At 50.4% G+C, this 21607-nt stretch overlaps 1 protein-coding gene across 4 annotated transcripts in view; it reads left to right on the forward strand.

Annotated features, from left to right (window-relative positions):
- Positions 1-3843: 3843 nt before the first annotated feature.
- The window catches only part of PLEKHG5 (pleckstrin homology and RhoGEF domain containing G5), a 102585-nt gene continuing 84821 nt past the window's right edge, over positions 3844-21607 (forward strand). The window contains exon 1 of one of the 4 annotated variants that reach the window (XM_044996268.1): positions 3844-4067. In XM_044996268.1, coding sequence (XP_044852203.1) covers positions 4001-4067 — 67 coding nt within the window. In that variant the 5' untranslated portion in view covers positions 3844-4000. Of the gene's footprint in view, positions 4068-9415; positions 9716-21607 lie in introns of those variants that run through there. The other 3 variants (XM_044996269.1, XM_044996276.1, XM_044996274.1) reach the window with 3 other exon arrangements.

The following is a 21607-nucleotide window of genomic DNA, read 5'->3' on the forward strand; positions in this document are numbered from 1 at the left end:
TGCTTAATTATAAATTAGTGGCATCCCAACTTTCTGAGCTCTAGTCATGGAGTCTGCAGTGACTTAACTATCCCTCTATGGATACTAATTTTATGTCTTTTATTCAATTGGATCATTTCTATATGAAAAAACAGTAACATCTTGTAAACACTTCTGTAGATTTTCAAGGTACAGTAACTCCTCACTTAAAGTTGTCCCGGTTACTGTTGTTTTGTTGTTACGTTGTTGATCAATTAGGGAGCATGCTCGTTTTAAAGTTGTGCAATGCTCCCTTCTAACGTCGTTTGGCAGCCGCCTGCTTTGTCCAGTGCTTGCAGGCAGAGCAGCCTGTTGCAGCTAGCTGGTGGGGCTTGGAACCAGGTTGGACCAGCAGCTCCCCGCTCCCCTAAGTTCCCTGTGCAGCAGCTGTCACTCCCCCACTGCCATGTGCTGCTCCTGCCCTCTGCCTTGGAGCTGCTCCCCTAGACTCCTGCTGCTGTGCAGGGGGGAGGGGACTAATGTCAGGGTGTCCTCCTCCCCCCTGCTCCTACACCCCGCTTACCCCTTCTCCATAGAGAGATAGAGAGAGCCTGGGGCAGCAGCTGCTGTCTCAACTTCCTGATCCACTTAAAAAGAATGTATTTAAGCATGGGTCAGCTTACTTAAAGGGGCAGTGTGAATTTCTCTCCCACACACAAGGTGTGTCTGTCTCTGTCTGCTGTGCTTTCTCCCCTCCCCTCCGTTCCTGCTGTCTTGTAAAGTGAGAGGCGACATTAACAACACTTGAGAGCTCAGCCCTTCCCCACTCTGAACTCTAGGGTACAGATATGGGGACCTGCATGAGAACCTCTAAGCTTAACTACCAGCTTAGATCTGGTTTTGTTGCCACCACTCAAATTATTTGAGTTATTTGGGAAACTCTACCTCCCCCTCTTCCCCCCCACCCTGAATTTTTTCCTCCCAAGTACTATAACCCTTCCCTGAGTAGCCTTGAGAGAACTTCTCCACCAAGTTCCTGGTGAACACTGATCCAAACCCTTGGATCTTAAAACAAGGAGAAATTAACCATTCCCCCTCCTTCACCCTCCACCAATTCCTGGTGAGTCCAGATCCAACTAGTGCTAGTTCATCATTTAGCACTGGGGGTTGAGACCCCCTCAGGGGGGTCACAAGCTTATTATATGGGGCGTCGTGAGCTGTCAGCCTCCACCCCAAACCCTGCTTTGCCTCCAGCATTTATAATACTTTATATATTTAACAGCATTTTTAATTTATATGGGGGGGTCGCACTCAGAGGCTTGCTAGGTGAAAGGGGTCACCAATACAAAAGTTGGAGAACCACTGATTTAGCAGCAAGGCATTCCCTGGGAAATATCCCACCCTCTTCCACCCTCTAACTTCACCACCTCAACCAAGCTTCACAATCATCATAGCTGTGAACAGTATTAAATTGTTTGTTTAAAACATGCTGTGTGTGTGTGGTTTTTTTTTTGTCTGGTGAAAAAAATTTCCCTCGAACCTAACCCCCCCATATACATTAATTCTTATGGGGAAAGTGGATTCGCTTACCATCGTTTCGCTTAAAGTCGCATTTTTCAGGAACATAACTACAACGTTAAGTGAGGAGTTACTGTGCTGTGTATAACTTTCCAAATAGGGCCACTAGAGGGAGTCAGGTCACTTGTCAAATGTGGCCTTGAATTGTCATAGCTAAAGTGATATCAGATTGAGATGGCACTTAGTGGTGGGTGCTATAGAGAACCCTAATGGGGGGAGAAGTGACCAATAGACTTCATCTAAGCTTGCTAAGCGTGTAGACAGTTTGTATCTCCAATCCAGTGAAACTCCAGGATAAAGCTGGAGCTGTTCTGTTGGCAATAGGCAATGTCAATAGACTTACTGCTTCTAGAATACTGTTGAGAAAATCCGCTGGTTAACTATAAGATTTATCTTGGTTCTGTTTTTGGTGCTTGGATCTTATTTTTACTTAAGCCTGAAAGTATCCATATTTTGGGGAGAGATTTGATTCTTACTGCATCTAACTACCCACATCTTTCTAAATCAACTGGTGATGTTGGAGGCTAAAATGTTAATGGAATAGGGGTAAACTTGTGATGTACATGTACCACTAGCAGTAACAACATTGTCCTGCTAAGTTCTGCTTCCTCTGAAAAGTGCTGGGCCATGGGCAATTAGTGGAATATGATACGGTTTGGAGGTAGAGTAAATACTTCATAGTCCTCAGTTTGGGGTGCTAATTCTTTCAGATTGTTGAGTAAAGGTTTGGTTACAGTAGACTTAAAAGCTTAAATGCTAGCTAATAACTTGTCATCTCACTTTGAAGAGCTGTTTACTGGATCCAGAAATAGTGTCTAAGGTACAATCTTTGGGAAATGGGCTCTTAATTTATCTACACTAAAAAAATTACTTATGGCTTTCGACTGCAGCTTTTCAAAAGGTGCTGAAGACAGGTTGGGCCTTTCTAATTTTGCAGTTAAGCTGTTTTTAGGACTGGTTTGGTTTAAACCTGTTTGCAACACCAGTAAACTTCCCAGTGCAGCAAGGCCACAGTCTCCTCCTAACTCCCGGTTCGGTGTTTGGGAAGCATGGAGGCAATACACTGATTATAGGAGGGGAGTACGGGCAAAGCAGGGGACTGAACTTGATGACCCAAGAGGTGCCTTCCAGGCCTATGTGACCCCAGTGAGACTAAGTTGTCTTTCTGAGAAGCAAAATCTGGAATCTTTGGGACTTGTATCCTATTTGCAAACTTCTTGACTCCGCTCACACTTAGGCTCTTAAAGGAGGAAGGATGCAGTATTGTCCGGAGATTCAGGTTCTCGGGCTGCGATAACAAAGCAGCTATGACTAACCCAAGAAATGCTTTTTTCTAGTTCTTTAGGAGATTCACATATGCCAGTAACACTTCAGAAATGTGTGTGGACCTGTGAATGAAATAGGGATTGATTTTACTGGGGGGAAAAAATGGATCCGAAAAGGGCCTGGGGCAGTTTGTGCTGCACTGCTGCCTGTTAAAGAGTTAAAGCTTTAACTTAATCCAGTCTTAATTCTCCCCATATGGCTGGGTCTGGCAGTACAGGAAAGACTTGGATGACAAACTAGCCTGAACAGTGGCTAAAATAAATATGGGGGCCATCTGTGCAGCAAGGGGAAAAAAATCTCCTGTGAAGCACAGGGCCTCCTCAGAGCGACCCTGCCAAGTTAAAGGTATATCCAAGGCTTGCTAGCAAAACAAGGGCAGACGGGGAAGCAGAAAGGAAACAAACTTGCAGTTGTGAAAGGGACGTCTGCTCTGTGTCTGTGACATCAGAGCTGAATGAGCCTCATGTCTGAATGGAGGGAGGGTGGAACAAGGGGCACTATGCGGCTTCTCTGCCTCTGAGCAGCTGGGTTGCTGTGGCAACCCATCCTACTGCTGTTGTGATGCTCAGTGGCCTGCGGTTTGGGTTTTTGTAAGGGGCTGAGGCTCTGCTTCAGTGGAGGATGAAAATATCTAGGGGGAGCAGGTTTGGCAAAGTTCAGCTGTGAAATGTCAAATCCTCCCCACCTGGCAAGTGGTGAGAGGCTGTGCGGGCTGGAGGCTGCAGAGGAGGAGAGAAGGGTGGGGGGAGGGGGCCTTACAACTGATGGAGAAGGGAAATAAGGAAACCCAAATGAGAAGGCAAGTGACGTGCGCGGCGCTGAGAAGTTGACACTAAAATATACAGCACCCGAGGGGCTCCAGGTCTGGGAAGAGACGAACTGGCAGAGGCCAAACACGTGTTGCTTTTCATGTCAGTGGAGCAGCTGGAGAAAGCAAGCTCTCTGCAGCGTGGGTTGGGGAGGAGAGCAGTGGAGTGAACTCTTCCTGCAGTGAGCAGATCCCTGAGCAGCTCTCTAGGCATCCGCTCTGCCTCGAGGAGTCTGTGCGCAGGACCCCTTAACTGTATTAACGGGGGTCCTTTCTCCTGCAGGAACGTGCAGCCAGAGTCCCTCGCTGCCCTGTCGCACACTGAAGACTATGAACTCAGTCTTGACCAAGTGCGGTTCCCCCCCTCGGAGCTGGCTCAATCGACGCCTGGGGATGAGTGAGTAAATTCTCTTCTGCACCAAAAACCAAAGCTCCGCATATGCTCCCTGTGAGCAGCACAAGGCAGGGAGCTGCCATTCTCAGTAATACTCAGCTCAAGACAGATGAACTAATCAGTGAGCTGCTCTGCTTTCTAACGGCTTGTTAATCGGTGTGGTAATGAGTTAATGGTGTAGGAGCTGAGAGCTTTGCAGGGCTTCAGAGAACTGAGAGGGAATTAGCACTCGTGCTAATGAGAAGGTCTGGCTCTAAATTATGGAGAACTTTTGCAGTGGGAAGGAGGGGAGCAGAGACATCTGGTTTCATTGCCATTCTTAGGGAGAGAGCAAAGCAAATCATAACTGTTGGTGCTTAAATGCAGGCGCTGCCTTGTCAGTGAGCAGTGCTATACAGTTCAGTGGAAGAGCTGAATCCCCAGCCAACCCAGTACATGGCCCCGTGTCCACATGCCAAGGGAAATCCATGCAAAGGAACAAGGGGGAAAGCTGTGAGATTTGGGAGCCTTTGTAATATAGAACATCTTTCAAATTCTCTTGGCTCATCTCCTGAATGACCTTGGACTACCTAAGATGCTACAACCTTCTCAGATAATGCATGTGCAGTGCATAAGGGAGAACTGGGCTTTATCCTGTGTGAGCACAAGCCAAATGGTGGCCCTCAAGGAAAGGTTGGGGCTGGTGTATCGCTTTCACTGATGAGATATCTTGTTGGAGGGTCTCATTCTTTGCAGGGGTGGCAGTTCCATCTGCCTTTAGCAGGTCAGTAACTTTGACACTCTTTGGATTCAGGGCAGGGATAGTGAGTCAGAGAGAATCACAATAGCAGTAGGGTGAATAATTGACAGAAGCTCACTTCAGTTGTTCAGATGGCCTGGTTAGGTCTATCCTTGCGTGCACTTTACCGACCTGTTTTGTGTTTAAAAGTTCTAGGAAAGCACAGACTTTCAGACAAGTTGCAAGTGGCATTCTGATCAGCGAAGTGTGTGTGGGGCATGCTTGGACCTTCATGAACCCCACTGCATGTTAATGTTTCCTTCATTGAGGAAAGGGCTACCTGGGGCAAACCTGTTTGAACAGACCTGCAGATCCCTCTCACCTACCCATTCATTGGGATGTTCCTCCTTGCCCATCCGACTGGGAACACACATGAAATGTGACATACAAGTGGACTGAGCAGTCTCCTGAAGCCATGCAACAATTGAGGCAGCACTAAGGTTAGTTATTTGACTCGTCATCCCAGGGGTTCCTTCTAGTAGACACCTCCCATTTGTTCTTTCAAAATGCAGACAATTCCTGCATTAGTGTAAGTCTTCTCCATGAATAATTGTGCTGTCCTGTCACATACTGTTCCACATCTGGGCCATGGCAAGGTGAGATGTGTTGCAAGTACCATGTTGGTCACATCTGCTTTCATTACTCTGTATTTTTGATGTAAAAAACTTCCAACAATAAGGGAGGGAATCCCAGTTTGTTGGGAACACAGGGAGCTTTGGGACTAAAATGAGGGGCAGTTCAGAGATGTGGTCTTCTGTGATGCCTCTTATTCTTGGGATCCCCTCCCTTGCTAAGCCACCTCCCAGTCCCTCCTAACAATGCACTAATGCTGCCTCATCTCTCAGAAGTGAGGCAGGAGGGAAGATACCTGACAAGCCAGGGAACTTTCAAGACCTGCACAGCTCTGACTGAGTGGCCACCTGATCATCTTGTCACTATGGTTTTTCCTCTTCTGAGACCTGTCTCTCCTTTTCTCTCTTGTTGTGAGCTGAGACACTAAGTTCTTTGGTGCAAGGGCCACATCGTAACTTGCGCTGTGAAATACCCCAGGCAGAAAATAAGTCTCTGATATTTGATTCTTAATACTGAATAATAGGCTGTGAACTTGGGGGGAGGGGAATTCAGCCTACGTGGACAGAGGGGAGCATCATCAACCCCAGGGCGGATAAAAAGAGATTTAAAACGTGATTTTTAATACATTTTTCTTTAAAGATAACCTGGTTCCAAACTAAATCTGAAATTATTGCAACTGGTGTTAGGGCTTCACCTTAACATAATCCATTAAAGCTGTTTAAATAAAAAGAACATGCTGCATCAATGAGCCCTCCTCAGATTTTAAGGAGTCAAAGGTTGGTGTGTTTAGGGGGGTATTAACGGGAAACCCTCTTTAACCTTGATGCTTTATAAAGTACTGCACTAGGTATCTAGAGTGGTGTAGAGTAGGGACTTGTATCCCACTGGTGGTATGTGAGCTTGATGTTCCATCCATTCACTTCACAACAGTAGTTTCAGAAGATAGTATGTGAACCAGTGAAGTTTGGGCACTACTGGCCTGGAAGATAGAGCACTGGACTGGAACTTGAGACCTGGGTTCAAATCCTGGTTCTGTCACTGGCCTGCTGGTGACATTGGGCAAGTCATGTTGCTCTGCCTCAGTTTCCTCATCTGTACAATGGGGATAGTGATCGTGACCTTTGTAATGCACTTTGAGATCTACTGATGAAAAGTGTTAGATAAGAACTAGGGATTCCTGCGTTGTTTTCAGTCTTCAAAATGGAGCAAATGCTGCTATTTACCTTTTTTCCAAATGAAAGTACTGTACTTAGTTTCTCTTGGCAATTTATCTTCAGTCCCTATGTCTCTCAGCACATTCTGAGCATAATGGATGGCACCAATTCCCAACCCTGCAACCTCTAAAGCCTTTCTTCGCAGGGCTGCTTCATGCCCATTAGTCTGATTCATGCTCTGTAATAATGCTCCTATGTTGTTTTTAAGGAGTCCTCCAGGCTGGACAGACTCTGCCCTTCATGGCTCCATAACAGCTGCCCTGGAGTTCCCTGCAGCTTTCTGTGGGGGGTGTTCCAGGGAGACCTTAAAGAAAACAACAAAACCCAGGCCTTTTCTTTCCATGATAGAAAGTGATCTGTGTCTGACAGTGGTAACAGGAGTCTGCAGGTGTGACTCTTACCGACCATGGGGTGAGGGCTCTGGGAATCCCAAGGTCTTGCTACTCTTTGTGGATGGTCACTGTTGTAGAGCACTGTAAAAGGAGGGGTTTGTTCCAGTGACTTCAGCCAAAATATTGCATAGAGTAGGTGTGGTGTCTGGTCAGCTGTCCGTGTTTCTGTTTTAACTCAGTCACTTTCAGTTGCTTGTAACTTTTCCAGGCTTGGTCTATCCCCAAGGTAACTTAACAAACATTGAGCACCAGAAGCATGAAAAAACTCTCTGCATTTATATAGATATAAATATTCTTACATTAGTAACAGCTTTAGTACCAAAATTGCTGGGCGGAGAAAGGCAATTGGTAAGGAAATAACCCATAATAATAGTCTGCAGCTTAGCTGTGCAGTGGAAAATGGAATGAAGGCACATGGTGTGTGAGGCCATAATTCCATATAGGGCTTCTCTCCTTGATGGAAGTCGAGTCCTGTAACTTTCTGTTGCATGTTTTGTTGGCATCACTGTGTCTGGAATAGTAAATGCTGGAATTATATGCAGCCGCCTACAAATGTTAACATCTAGGTAAGGGCCTCCCTCATGCTTGGCATAAATAGTATTGCTAATGAAACCTGAGACACAGAGTGTTGCGTGTGGATAATCTCTGCAATGTAGGAATCCCGGATGTGTACGTTTTGATGGTCAGGCCATGGAATAGCTTTTGAACATTGGATGGCCCCTTGTTTCCCAGCCCACTGGACTCTGGCGACACTCAGTTTTAACTCCTTGTCCTTTCCAGGTTTTTTTTTTCCCCCAGTCCCGTATCTTGAACTTTCTTATCTGCTATTAAGTTGCTGTGTCCATTGCAACTCTGAAAACCATCAGGAACTACTAGTGGAGAAGATCTGTTAGATAATTTCATCCACCTCCCAGCCCATGCAAGAACGTTCTCTGCAGTATAGCCACAAGTGCTTTTCCGTTACTGTTTCTAATTGGATTGAACAATGAAGCATCTAGCACTTTCCTTGGGCACCTAATAGGTCCAATAGGTCTCTCAGGAAACTCTCTGAAAATTCAGAGCCTGGATTTTCCGTTGCTCATGTCATCTCTTTGCTCCTAGTTGTACCTTCTTAGATGCACTTTAAATAATTAATAGATTCCTAGGCCAGAGAGGACCATCACGATCATCTAGTCCAGGGGTCGGCAACCTTTTAGAAGAAGTGTGCCGAGTCTTCATTTTTTCACTCTAATTTAAGGTTTCACGTGCCAGTAATACATTTTAACATTTTTAGAAGGTCTCTTTCTATAAGTCTATAATATATAACTAAACTATTGTTGTATGTAAAGTAAATAAGGTTTTTAAAAATGTTTAAGAAGCTTCATTTAAAATTAAATTAAAATGCAGAGGCCCTGGACTGGTGGCCAGGACCAGGGCAGTGTGAGTGCCACTGAAAATCAGTGCCATAGGTTGCGTACCCCTGATCTAGTCTGACCCACCTCCTGCGGGGCCCTGGAGTTTTTTTAGTATGTTGAGGGAGGCCTCAGAAAGAAAAAAGTTGAGAATCCCACCAAAAGGCATGTTTTCTAATCCTTTAATTATTCTTGTGGCTATTCTTTGAGCCCTCTCCAATTATCAACATCCTTTTTGAATTGTGGATACCGGAACTGGACACAGGCTTCCAGCAGCGGTTGCAACAGTGCCAAATACAGAGGTAAAGTAATTTCTCCTTGAAATCTTCTCTCTCTCTCTCTCTCTCTCTCTCTCTCTTTCTCTCTCTCCAACAGAAGTTGGTCCAATAAATATTATCCCCATCTTGTCTCTCTAATATCCTGGGACCGACATGGCTACAGCACCACTGCATGCTCTCTACTCCTCCAGCTTTCCCTGTTGATGCATCCCAGGATCACGTTAGCTTTTTTGGCCATAGCGTCACATTGGGAACTCATGTTCAGCTGATTAGCCACATGCCACCACCTCAAAACTTTATCAGAGTCACTGCTTCCCAGGACAAAGGTGTCTATCTTTAAAGTATGGCCTGCACTCTTTGTTTCCAGATGTATACGTTTACATTTAGCTGTATAGTAGAATCTCAGAGTTGCGAACTGACCCATCACCTCATTTGGAACCAGAAGTATGGGCATTAGAGACCCCAAAAAAGCAAATACTGCACAGTACAGTACTGTGTTAAACGTAAAGCACTAAAAAAAGGTAAAGTTTAAAAAAAATTGGACAAGGTAAGGAAACTGCTTGTTTCATTTAAATTAAGATGGCTAAAAGCATCATTTTTCTTCTGCATAGTAAAGTTTCAAAGCTGTATTAAATTAATGTTCAGTTGTAAACTTCTGAAAGAACCCTAACATTCTGTTCAGAGTTACGAACATTTCAGAATTATGAACAACCTCCATTCCCAAGGTGTTTGTAAGTCTGAGGTTCTACTGTATTAAAATGCATATTTTGTTTGTGCCCACCTTACTAAGTAATTCCTCTCCCTTCCTCGGTGTTTATCTCCTCTGAGTTCTTGCATGCAGTAACTTTGTCTCATGTCACACAGCTTGGCTAAGGACTATGCATTTAATTCACTATATCTTTCTCCCTAAAGCATTAGCCAGCGGATATATAAGCAGAAATGCAGAGACATGCTACTCCATATCCTTGGCATCCAAAGCTTGGAAACCTGAAACCATTCTGGACGGTGACTTACGTTAACTTGTGGTTAGTCAAAGTTAAAAAAAAAACTTTAAAAAATGCTGGTGAGACAATATGAATCTGCTACAGAATTACTCATTTTCCCCATTGGATGCTGTGGTGAGTACATGCAAACCCTCACGTGTGCACAGATAAAATATAGGGCTGTGTTACTGAATTAATGTGCAGTCAGGAACATACTCTAGCTAGCTTGGCTGATTTGAAGGTGACAGGAGTTGGTAGTGGCCGCACACAATCTAGCTATTATCTAAGCTTATGTGGTTTTATCCATAAACTGCCTTTGCTTAACTAAATCCTTTTTCTTATCGGAATAAAACTCTTTCTGGTGTCTTTTTCTGTGTTCATAACAACCTGTGTTGAAAAGATGCTCTTTGCAAGGGCTGAAAAGATGACATTGTGCAGGTGTATATTCTCTTTCTGCACCCTGCCGCTGCTAATGCAGCAGGAGTTGTGCGCGCAGTAGCCGGGGAAATGGAGAGAGCTTGCAGTAATGTTACTTTCAGACACTTCATGATTTTTACATTTTCTTTTGCACCATTTATTAATTTTAACAAATCCCAAAAAACTAAGCTGTTAGTACCACAGTCTGGCTCTCCATTATGTTTTGGTTCAACACATTTATAATAAAACAGAGAGATCATTTAGAACTTTAACAACTTCTGTGGTGTAGTAAACTAATCAGTAAGTGCCGTGAAATATTTTAGCATATATTAAGCTTAGATGAGAAATAAAAGTGGATAGTGATGAAGTTTGGGCTACCTTTTTTGTCAAACAATACAGACAGAACAGCAAAGCTATTCCAAGCATGTGTTGTTTTAAAAGAAAATAGTGAAGACGCTGATAAATTATCAGGCTGGAACATTCTTAGCCCATCCCACTTTTCCTCCCAGGCTTTTTCCTATTTTAGGGAGCTACAGTGTTTTTATGCGACTCAGGAATCCAGTTGCCTTAAATGTCTTTCTTTTAGCTGCTTAAAAATTGGAAAAAATTAAATTTCCCCTTAGTTTGTGTGTGTGTGTGTGTGTGTGTGTGTGTGTGTCTACCTTCTGTTAGCACAAACTGCAAACTCCCAACAATGTTAACGTTGGGACGGAGAGAATTTTGCCAAGGAGAGACTGATGTTGTTTGAACTCGTTTCTAGGGTCCTTGTGGGAAGAATAATGTCAGTGTTATGATCTGCTTCAGGGATTTTATTTTCTTTCAGATTGTGGCAATGTTTCAAATGTTGTTTCTTAAACACTAATAGAGTAAACGTCTCTCTGGGTCTTTGCCAAACAACAACCGGGAGGCACGTCGCATTACAGGTTGGATCATTTTTTAAGCTCCCTTGCGGTGTGTTATGTCATTTCAAGGCTTTTATTTTGATTCAGGAGTTTAATTTGTAGCAGTGAGAATGGGACAGTTGATCTTTTAGCGAAGCCTAGATGTGTTTGCCCCTTCTTTAACCAGCAAAAAAAAAGAGACAGGTTCCCACAGCTCTGCATGAAAAGATGTTTCTTGTGCAAGGTCTCTGGGGCCTGGCATAGCCAAACTGATCTCTCCTGCCAAGTGCAGCCACTTTCTCCGCAGAGCCCCCTCCCCAGTTTGCAGCCGGCTCTCTCTGCTTGCCCTCTGGGGTCGGGGAGAGGGAGCAGGAATTTAAAGCAGCACCGTATGATTGTAACTAGCGGGAGGATAAGCTGAAAATGAGAACTGCTATTTTATTCTTTAAATAGAATCGTCTGCTTCACCCACCCAGAGCACATCTTGATTCCCCCTGAGGCTGCATCCTGCAGAGCAAAGCTGCTCTTCTGCTCAGAAAAACTCCCAGGAGAGGAGCAGTAGGTGGGGAAGGGGCAGTGGTGCAAGTAGATTTTAACTCTTGCCGGTTCGGTGACCCATGGGAGGGACACAAAGGGGGGCACTGTCCTCCCGCTGCACCAGCTCCCCCTGCCATTTGGCTGCTCTTCCTAGTAGCCAGGCCCCAGAGTCACTCCTGGCCCTGGCCCTGGCCCCTCCCAGGGGGGAGGGAGAGCTCAGTGGTTTGAGCATTGGCCTGCTAAACCCAGGGTTGTGAGTTCAATCCTTGAGGGGGTCACTTAGGGATCTGGGGCAAAAATGGGTCCTGCTAGTGAAGGCAGGGGCTGGACTCGATGACCTTTCGAGGTCCCTTCCAGCTCTAGGAGATTGGTCTCTCTCCAATTATTACCTATTACCGCCCCTTCCTCTCGCCCCCTGGGCCAGCGGGGGCACTTGAGCCTGGGGAGGGGCAATTGACCCTTTGTGCCCCTCCCCTCCCTCACCAGAAAGGTTCTGTGACTAGAGCCCTGCGCAGATACAAACTTATCCTTGCGGATGCAGATATCCACAGCTAGAAATCGGTATCTGCTGAACCACAGGGCTCTCCCGGGAACCGCAGCAGCGGAAGGAACAGAGCGTGGGGCAGCCCCACACCGGCAGCTCCTCTGGCACAGCTGTACTGCCCCCAGCCTTTCCACGCAGCTCTCTCCTGACTGGGGGCGGTGCAGGCGTGCCAGGGGGCAGGGCTGGGGGCGGTGCAGGCGTGCCGGAGGGCAGGGCTGGGGGCGGTGGAGGCGTGCCAGGGGGCAGGGCTGGGGGGCGGTGCAGGCGTGCCAGGGGGCAGGGCTGGAGGGCGGTGCAGGCGTGCCAGGGGGCAGGGCTGGAGGGCGGTGCAGGCGTGCCAGGGGGCAGGGCTGGGGGGCGGTGCAGGCGTGCCAGGGGGCAGGGCTGGGGGCGGTGGAGGCGTGCCAGGGGGCAGGGCTGGGGGCGGTGCAGGCGTGCCCGGGGGCAGGGCTGGAGGGCGGTGCAGGCGTGCCGGAGGGCAGGGCTGGGGGCGGTGGAGGCGTGCCAGGGGGCAGGGCTGGGGGGCGGTGCAGGCGTGCCAGGGGGCAGGGCTGGGGGCGGTGGAGGCGTGCCGGAGGGCAGGGCTGGGGGCGGTGGAGGCGTGCCAGGGGGCAGGGCTGGGGGGCGGTGCAGGCGTGCCAGGGGGCAGGGCTGGGGGCGGTGGAGGCGTGCCAGGGGGCAGGGCAGGGGGGCGGTGCAGGCGTGCCAGGGGGCAGGGCTGGGGGGCGGTGCAGGCGTGCCAGGGGACACGGCTGGGGGCGGTGCAGGCGTACCAGGGGGCAGGGCTGGGGGCGGTGCAGGCGTGCCAGGGGGCAGGGCTGGAGGGCGGTGCAGGCGTGCCAGGGGGTAGGGCTGGGGGCGGTGGCGGCGAGCCAGGGGGTAGGGCTGGGTGGCGGTGCAGGCGTGCCGGAGGGCAGGGCTGGGGGCGGTGCAGGCGTGCCCGGGGGCAGAGGTGGGGGGTCTGTGCAGGCGTGCCAGGGGGGGGGGCAGGCGTGCCGGGGGGCGGTGCAGGCGTGCCAGGGGGGTGGTGCAGGCGTGCCAGGGGGCAGGGCTGGAGGGCGGTGCAGGCGTGCCAGGGGGCAGGGCTGGAGGGCGGTGCAGGCGTGCCAGGGGGCAGGGCTGGAGGGCGGTGCAGGCGTGCCAGGGGGCAGGGGTGGGGGGCGGTGCAGGCGTGCCGGAGGGCAGGGCTGGGGGGTCTGTGCAGGCGTGCCGGGGGGCGGTGCAGGCGTGCCGGGGGGCGGTGCAGGCATGCCGGGGGGCGGTGCAGGCGTGCCGGGGGGCGGTGCAGGCATGCCGGGGGGCGGTGCAGGCGTGCCAGGGGGGTGGTGCAGGCGTGCCAGGGGGCAGGGCTGGGGGTCTGTACAGGCGTGCTGGGGGGCTGTGCAGGCGTGCCAGGGGGCAGGGTTGGGGGGCGGTGCAGGCGTGCCGGAGGGCAGGGCTGGGGTACAGTCACGGCGGGCCGGGGGGTGGTCAAGCCGTGCCAGCGGGCAGAGATGGGGGGTGGTGCAGGCGTGCCAGGGAGCAGGGCTGGAGGGCGATGCAGGCGTGCCGGAGGGCAGGGCTGGGGGTCTGTACAGGTGTGCTGGAGGGCGGTGCAGGCGTGCCAGGGGGCAGGGCTGGGGGGTGGTGCAGGCGTGCTGGAGGGTGGTGCAAGCGTGCTGGGGGGCGGTGCAGGCGTGCCAGGGGGCAGGGCTGGGGGGCGGTGCAGGCGTGCCAGGGGGCTCGGTGCTGGCGTGCCGTGGGGCGCGGTGCAGGCATGCCGGGGGGCGGTGCAGGCGTGCCAGGGGGCAGGGCAGGGGGGCGGTGCAGGCGTGCCAGGGGGCAGGGCAGGGGGGCGGTGCAGGCGTGCCAGGGGGCAGGGCTGGGGGCGGTGCAGGCGTGCCGGAGGGGCGGTGCAGGCGTGTCAGGGGGCAGGGCTGGGGGGCGGTGCAGGCGTGCCAGGGGGCAGGGCAGGGGGGCGGTGCAGGCGTGCCAGGGGGCAGGGCAGGGGGGCGGTGCAGGCGTGCCAGGGGGCAGGGCTGGGGGGCGGTGCAGGCGTGCCAGGGGGCAGGGCTGGGGGGCGGTGCAGGCGTGCCGGGGGGGCGGTGCAGGCGTGCCAGGGGGCATGGCGGGGGGGCGGTGCAGGCGTGCCAGGGGGCAGGGCTGGAGGGTGGTGCAAGCGTGCTGGGGGCGGTGCAGCCGTGCCAGGGGGCAGGGCTGGGGGGCGGTGCAGGCATGCCGGGGGGGCGGTGCAGGCGTACCAGGGGGCACGGCTGGGGGGAGGAGCAGGCGTGGCGGGGGGGGCGGTGCAGGCGTGCCAGGGGGCAGGGCTGGGGGCGGTGCAGGCGTGCCGGGGGGGCGGTGCAGGCGTGCCGGAGGGCAGGGCTGGGGGCGGTGCAGGCGTGCCAGGGGGCAGGGCAGGAGGGCGGTGCAGGCGTGCCGGGGGGGCGGTGCAGGCGTGCCAGGGGGCAGGGCTGGGGGGCGGTGCAGGCGTGCGCGGCGGCAGGGCTGGGGGTCGGTGCAGGCGTGCCAGGGGGCAGGGCTGGGGGCGGTGCAGGCGTGCCAGGGGGCAGGGCAGGGGGGCGGTGCAGGCGTGCCGGAGGGCAGGGCAGGGGGGCGGTGCAGGCGTGCCGGAGGGCAGGGCTGGGGGGCGGTGCAGGCGTGCCAGGGGGCAGGGCAGGGGGGCGGTGCAGGCGTGCCAGGGGGCAGGGCAGGGGGGCGGTGCAGGCGTGCCAGGGGGCAGGGCAGGGGGGCGGTGCAGGCGTGCCAGGGGGCAGGGCAGGGGGGCGGTGCAAGCGTGCCGGAGGAGCTGCTGGTATGGGGCTGCCCAGCGGCCCCATGTTCTGCTCCTTTAGCCACTGCGGTTCCCAGGAGAGCCCAGCTGTGCCCAGCAGATAACGAATGTGTCTTTCCAGCACAGTGTACCGGCAGTAAATGTCTTAATGGTACAGTGTCCCTGACTGTACCGGCTTACTTGCACCACTGGGAAGGGAATAAAGAAGCCTGACACATTGTTTACTTGTGCACTGTTGGCAGCTTCTTGATGGTTCAGGGATGACTGGCATAGAACCTGGCTGTCTCTCACCAATCCCTCCTCACAGCATAGTGGAGGAGGAGAGGGGTGAGCTGTCAGCCTGAACCCAAAATGACTGTCAGGTGGAAACGCCCGTTCCTGTCTGTAACGCGCGCTACACTGGAAGCTGTTCCAGAATCTCTGCTCTGGGCCTGGTGCTGGGTGGAGCTGAGTTTCTGGGTGCTCATCTAGACTAACAGTTAGTTAGGTGTGGCAAGCTGGGGTGTATATCTGTGGCGCATGACCGTGCCGCACAGTACGTGGACTGGGCAGGGTGCACTAACAGTTCCCTTGTGCGCACTGTTTCAGAGCGGAGGAGATCTGTGCGCATTAGGGAACTCTTAGTTCGCAACAGCAGGTGCCACATAGATAGATAGCGCCTGGCAGACTCGGGGGAGTAGATTTACAGCCCAGCTTGCTGTGTGCTGTTTGTCTAGCCAAGCCTTGATGCCATGGTCCCAGGTGGCTCAGTGTTCTCCCAAACTCCCTTTTGCTCATTTCCATCGGCTTCGTTATCTGCAGTGAGCACGGGCTGGAGTCAGGGCAATAAACCAACAGGTCTTCCCTGGGCTTGCAGCTGAGATAGAAACAGCCCAGCCCTGTTTTCAGGATATTGGCCTCTCCCCTCAATATTCCCAGAGCCTCACTCCTACTCTGTGACCCAGGTCAGCCATGGCCTCCCAGGTTTCCTTCTCAAACCAGTCTCGGGGGCCAGACTCTCTCCAGGGAGCATTTTTTTCCTCCACACTGATTTCCTGGCACTGCAAAGGGAGGGATAATTCAGTTATTGTTGCTGTAACGAAAAAGCTCTTCTGGAAATCTTTGCCTTTCTGACCCTTGCAAGCACCGTAACCCGCATTCCAGGCACTGCCTCTCCCCATATCACTCCATGGCTTCCTTGCAAATGCCTTTCAGTCTTTTGTTCCCAAAACAAACCCCCTGTTTTAACTCTGGGCGTAAATTTCCGCAGCTCTTTGTCTCCTTTAACTGGACAGTTAGAAACGGCTCCCCCTGTTGGCTGATTTAGTGACCCTGGCGGCATTGCTGCGGTGAGCTGCTCCACATGCCTGTCAGTGTAGACACCCACAGCTGGTCCTGCCAGCCAACCAGGGCTGCGGGGCTGCTTCACTGCTGTGTCGCTCCCGGGCTTAGGCAAGGGTTAACGGGGTAAAAAGCAGTAAAAACTTACTCTGGTCACTGAACTCAGCAGATAGGACTCTGAGTTCACACACATGGAGCAAAGCTGTGGAATAAGAAGGTGCTGTGTTAGTCTTCAGAACAGACACGTTTTAAAAATAATATCGAATAAGTTCAATATGATAAGTTCTTCCAAGTTTGAGAATCATTCATGTTTGTGTGAAGCTGTGCAATCTGGGCCGCTAAATCTGTCCCGGGTCCTACGGATTAAAGCCAGAGGAGGCTCAGAGCAGGTACGGCTGCACTTGCAAGATGCATCATTCAGAAGTTTTTCATTTTAAAAGTTATGTTGGCCTTGCTGGAGCCAGACATTCCTCTTGCAAAAGGCAAAACACTGAAGGGCCATTTGTGCTGTTCAGTTTTCGCTGCTACTGCTCTGGAAGTTTGGAAGAGGCCAGGGAGGTTTGACTCATGCACTTGAGCTTTGCAGGTAGGGGAGTGCTTCCTTCACCAGGCACTAGAAAATGAAGCATCTCTTTAGGGATGAATGCACCAGCTCAGGTGAAATCGGACAGATGATTTGAACTCTTTTTTTGGTGTTTGAGAAGTTTGTGGCTTTAAAATATATTCAGTGTTCAGAGCTGCCTGTTCTGGCCGGAGGTTGTGCTACTGAAAGCCTGAAGGAGGCTATTAGCAAGGTGTGGAGGCTAGAGAAATTCAGGTAAACATCCAGACTTTGGGGTGCTTTTTGGGAATTGCTTGTCACTAGCTGGTGTGCCATCTAGCTCTAGTATACCAGAGTCCTCCAGGCCACCTCCCAGGTTTAAGCACCCCAGGAACGGAATGGGTTCCTCAGTGCTGACCAGAAAGGAAGTGGGCCAACACAGTGAGGTGCGCCGCAGCCTAGAATTGCATCAGGGTATTGATTCGAAGCTACGCTCTGGTGCTCTTGGCTGCTGAGGAACTCTCTACAGTAGTGATCAGAAAAGCTTTTGCAAAATGCATGTCTGAGAAAACCCTCCCCAGGCCAGCAAAGCAGCTTCCTAACCCTGCCCAAGGCGCTGTGTGGAGCCTGGGACGCTTTGCTGACCCATGCGGGAGACAGGGACCTGACCAAGGTGGCTAAAGGCACAGACAAAGCTGGTCTCAGTGACCCAAGCAGAGCTCTGAGTCTCAGTACCTTTGTCTTTTTTACTCTGTCAAATCCGCCTGCTTCAGCGTGTTAGTGAACTGGCTGATGGATAAACAGAAGTGGGTGCAATAAAAGCCGTTACCTTCCCCACCTTGTCTTTCTAATACCCTGGGACCAACATGGCCACAGCAGACCTGCAAACGATGACAGATACCTGGGAAATACATAAGCAGGTTTTGGTCAGCACCTCTTCTAGTCTGGTGAAGTAAATGGTGCCTTGGGTGGGATTTTCAGAGGAGACAGAGGCCCAGTTCCCTTAGCTGCCCTTGTAAATGCCAGTGCGATGCCGGGGCTGCGCTCACTGTCGCACCAGTACAGACCTTTGTATGGATGCTCTTCAATAGGTTTAGGGAGGGTTTATATTGGTTTAGCTTGTACCTGTAAAATTACAAGAGAGAGAGAGATCCAGAGACCAGTTTTAAACTGATGAATGTATCTACACCGGGTCTTGCACCAGTTTAGCTATATTCGTTCTTAAACTGACTTAAAGCCAATGCAGCTGCTGTGTGTAAATGAGGCCTAAGGCTGTTCCTACCACCCAATAGGCCTAAACATCTGCTGATTACTTGAGTATTTTAAAAACTGCTTCAGCCAAACAGCTAGTTACACAGCCAGCACTAGTGCTGATCAGAACTTCACAACAGAAAGTTGTTCCATTGGAAAATGGTGTTTCAGCTAAACTTTCCATGCGAATGTGTTGATTTCAACAGAATTTTGTTTTGAGGAAAAAATATTGAAGTGTTTCAGTAAGTCAAAATGGAACAATTGAATTTCACTGGAATGGAGTGTTGATTTTTTTTCATTTAGAAACTTATGTTCTAAATTAAAATAAAATCAAAATCAGAATGAAACATTTGGCTTGTATCGAAATAGAACTCTTTGACTGACCCAAAACTAACTTTTTTTTCAAAAATTTCATCCTGCAGGAAATTCTGAATGTTTTGGGTTTTTTATTCCAGTTAGAACACAAACAAACGTGAAATGCCGAGATTTCCCTGGAGAGGAAATCCCACAGGCTGACCAGCTTGACCTATCACCAGGCAGACCTAAGGTGCTAGTTCGTAAGATGTACAGTGAGCAAAGCCCCTTTCTGCCCCTTTGGGGCGACACTGTAAATGAACATGGTGTCATGCAGACACATAAAGCTTCAAGAATTCCCTGTTCTCTGAGCTACTGTCTCAGAGAATTCCCTCACCGAAGCAAGCCCCTTCAGTGTCCTCTGGGGAGTTTGGGTGACACCCAGCTGGCGAGGTAACAGGTGACACACTTTTCTGTTGTTCAGCGGACTGTCTCTTCTGTTAAATCAGGCTTGAGCCTAGGCAAGAAGGACCAGGAGGAAGACTAAAGATACTTGTGTTACATTGAAGGGTGATTTCAATAGAGGTAGGCCAAAAAGATTTTTTTAAACCATTGCAGCATTTCCCAGTAAGCTCAACCTCTGCTGTTAGAACTGCATGCATTTTCCATCAGTACCTCCCTTCTCCTGCCTTGCAGCTCTTCCGAGACGGAGAGTGTCAAGCTGGCTGTTCATTGTAGAGGATTTTGTTTAGATAGGAGAAGGGCTTACTTGAGGAAACCGTGGTTTATATAATTACAAATACCAATGGAGTGTGTTTATATAACTGCAAATATTATTGTCACCCTGGTGTCCTCTTCCTCAGGTCTTGGATAACTCTCCACGCCCCCTCTCTCTCTTTCTCACTCAAAAAAAAATCCCCTTATCCAACATTTTGTCCAGATTGTGGCTTGATGCATAAACCAGAGTCTTCATGACCATTTTCACAGCCTAATTGTACAGGGGCTGCACTAAGAATTTTGCTTTTCTTTGGAATTTTGTATTGCTTTGGGAAAAAAAATGGATGGGAAGAATCCTGGGGACTAAGGGCTCCACTTCTTGACACTTTTATAAGGGAAGAGGTATGTTGGGGTGGTGGACCGCCACGGAGCATCCAGTTTCCTTCTGATGCTTTGATTCCAATCTTTGCACCACTCCCTAGCCTGTTGGGTGGTAGAGGACACAGCTGTCTCATCACAACACTCTGGCACGTCCTGGCAGAGCTGTGACTAGAACCCAGAAATCTTGACTTAAAGTTCGCTGCTCTAACCACGAGCCTCCACTGCTTCTCAGATTGGGCAGGGCGGGGCACAGCTGGATGTCTGGTGGTGGTGAGGGAAGAAATGCCACGGGGAAAACGGTGGGTGGCAGAGTGAACTGTTGCCTTGTGATAACTGCCCTTCACATTTTTTTGTTGGCAATGGTCTTTCTCTTAAGCCAAGAATCGCTCTCGGCCTAGGCTGTTCTGAAGCAGATAAAAGAGATTAGTAGGGATTGATGGCCTTTTGCAATAGATTAATCTCTGATTCAGGGAGAAGTTGTCTTTGATGTGGACCAGTGCCTGGTGACCTTTGAAAGTTAAATAGCAAAGGATCAATTCTACCCTTACAGACAGACTATCCCGCATGGCTTTGGAGGGGTCAGCATGTTGATATAATATGAATAAAGGCTGCCCAGGGAGGGGTATCTTGAGAGTGAGAAACAAGCATTGACCAGCACAGAGAGATACAATATCTGACTTCCAACAGAGAATCTGCTACAGGGAATAACTTGAATGATTGGCAAAGGACCTCTTGCTGTTACAGAAGCTAGGCCATCCTTCTCTGTGCCACATTGATGGGACAGCCCCTGGGGGTCAGAATGAGCACTAGGAGTATTTATTTTGAGGAGGTGCAGTTGGGAGAGTCCTTTTCATTCAGACATGGTCTGCCAGGTGCCGTGGGCTTCAGTTTCCTTGGTGACTCCATTATGAGTCGCCAAGGAGGGATAGCTCAGTGGTTTGAGCATTGGCCTGCTAAACCCAGGGTTGTGAGCTCAATCCTTGAGGGGGCCATTTAGGGAACTGGGGTAAAAATCTGTCTGGGGATTGGTCCTGCTTTGAGCAGGGGGTTGGACTAGATGACCTCCTAAGGTCCCTTCCAACCCTGATATTCTATGATGACTGTGTTTAGCCCATTGGGGACGGAATTATTGATCTGATTTACCTGGGCTGTTTCTCTAGAAGCTCTGCTCTAGGGAAGAAGTTCTGTTACCCTGTGATCCAGGAGGTCAGACTAGCTTCACCATGGTCCCTTCTGCCCTTGCAATCTCTGGGGTAGCCGACTCTGTTCACAGGCCAGGGCAGGAGTGTATGTTTCTAGTCTATAGCTCCCATGGAAGGGCACTTAGTCTTCCATCATCTTATCTCGCTTAAATGTGGTGATTCACCTTGGTTTCTTTGCTCATGCACCCTGCCAGTGCGCTGATGGAGCAAGGACACGCTCAGTGGAGTCGCTCTGATTGGAAACTGCTGAGTGTAGGATTCGTCACAATTAAGTTAAAGGTCTGCAGAAGGAGGCTGTTCCTGGTCAGGGGGCGTGTGGCTGCATTAGGCACTTTGAATTTAATACTTTCTTCTTCCTCCGTGCTCACAGCTGGGTAACTCTCATCTCTCTCTCTGCCCCCTGAGAAGGACTTTGGCATCATTCCTGTGAAGTAGTGATCAGTTTGACGCATTCTGCCTCCCCTCTTCTTCCTAGTTGTTTCTCCTTGTGAAACTCACATAATCTGTAGTTTCATAGTTAACAGCTTAGCCCTTACATTGGCCACTCTCTGCCATCTGAGACTCTCTGGACTGTCTCCAGTTCTCTGTGAGGTAGAGCAGTACTGTCCTGTCCTGTATCCAGCTGTGAGATTGGGGACCAAACTCCAAGACAGGCTGTCTGCTTAACATTAGTCTTCTCTTTGGTAGACAAATAGCCTTTGTTTGGCTAATGTCCCTGCACTAGTAGCATAGACCTGTGGTCATCAAACTCGTATTTTGGACTAGACCTTAGAAACGGAGATCCAGTTGTGAACATTTCCCCCCGATCCTGCACCCTCTCAGCAGTAGCCAGAGGGCTGGTTTATGTGCTTACATCAGGCGAGGACAGAAGACGACAAGCTGAACACTAACTCATTTAATGCAGTAAGTGTGCCTGCTGGGGAGAGTCAGAGAACCACAGGGCTAGACGGGACCGCAAGGATCATCGTGTCTAACCCCCTGCCAACATGCAGGATTTGCTGTGTCTAAACCATCCAAGAGAGATGGCTACTCAGCCTCCTTTTGAAAACCTCTGGTGAAGGAGCTTCCATGACTTC

The sequence above is a fragment of the Mauremys mutica genome, chromosome 21 (genome assembly GCF_020497125.1).
Source record: "Mauremys mutica isolate MM-2020 ecotype Southern chromosome 21, ASM2049712v1, whole genome shotgun sequence".
Lineage (NCBI taxonomy): Eukaryota > Metazoa > Chordata > Testudines > Geoemydidae > Mauremys > Mauremys mutica.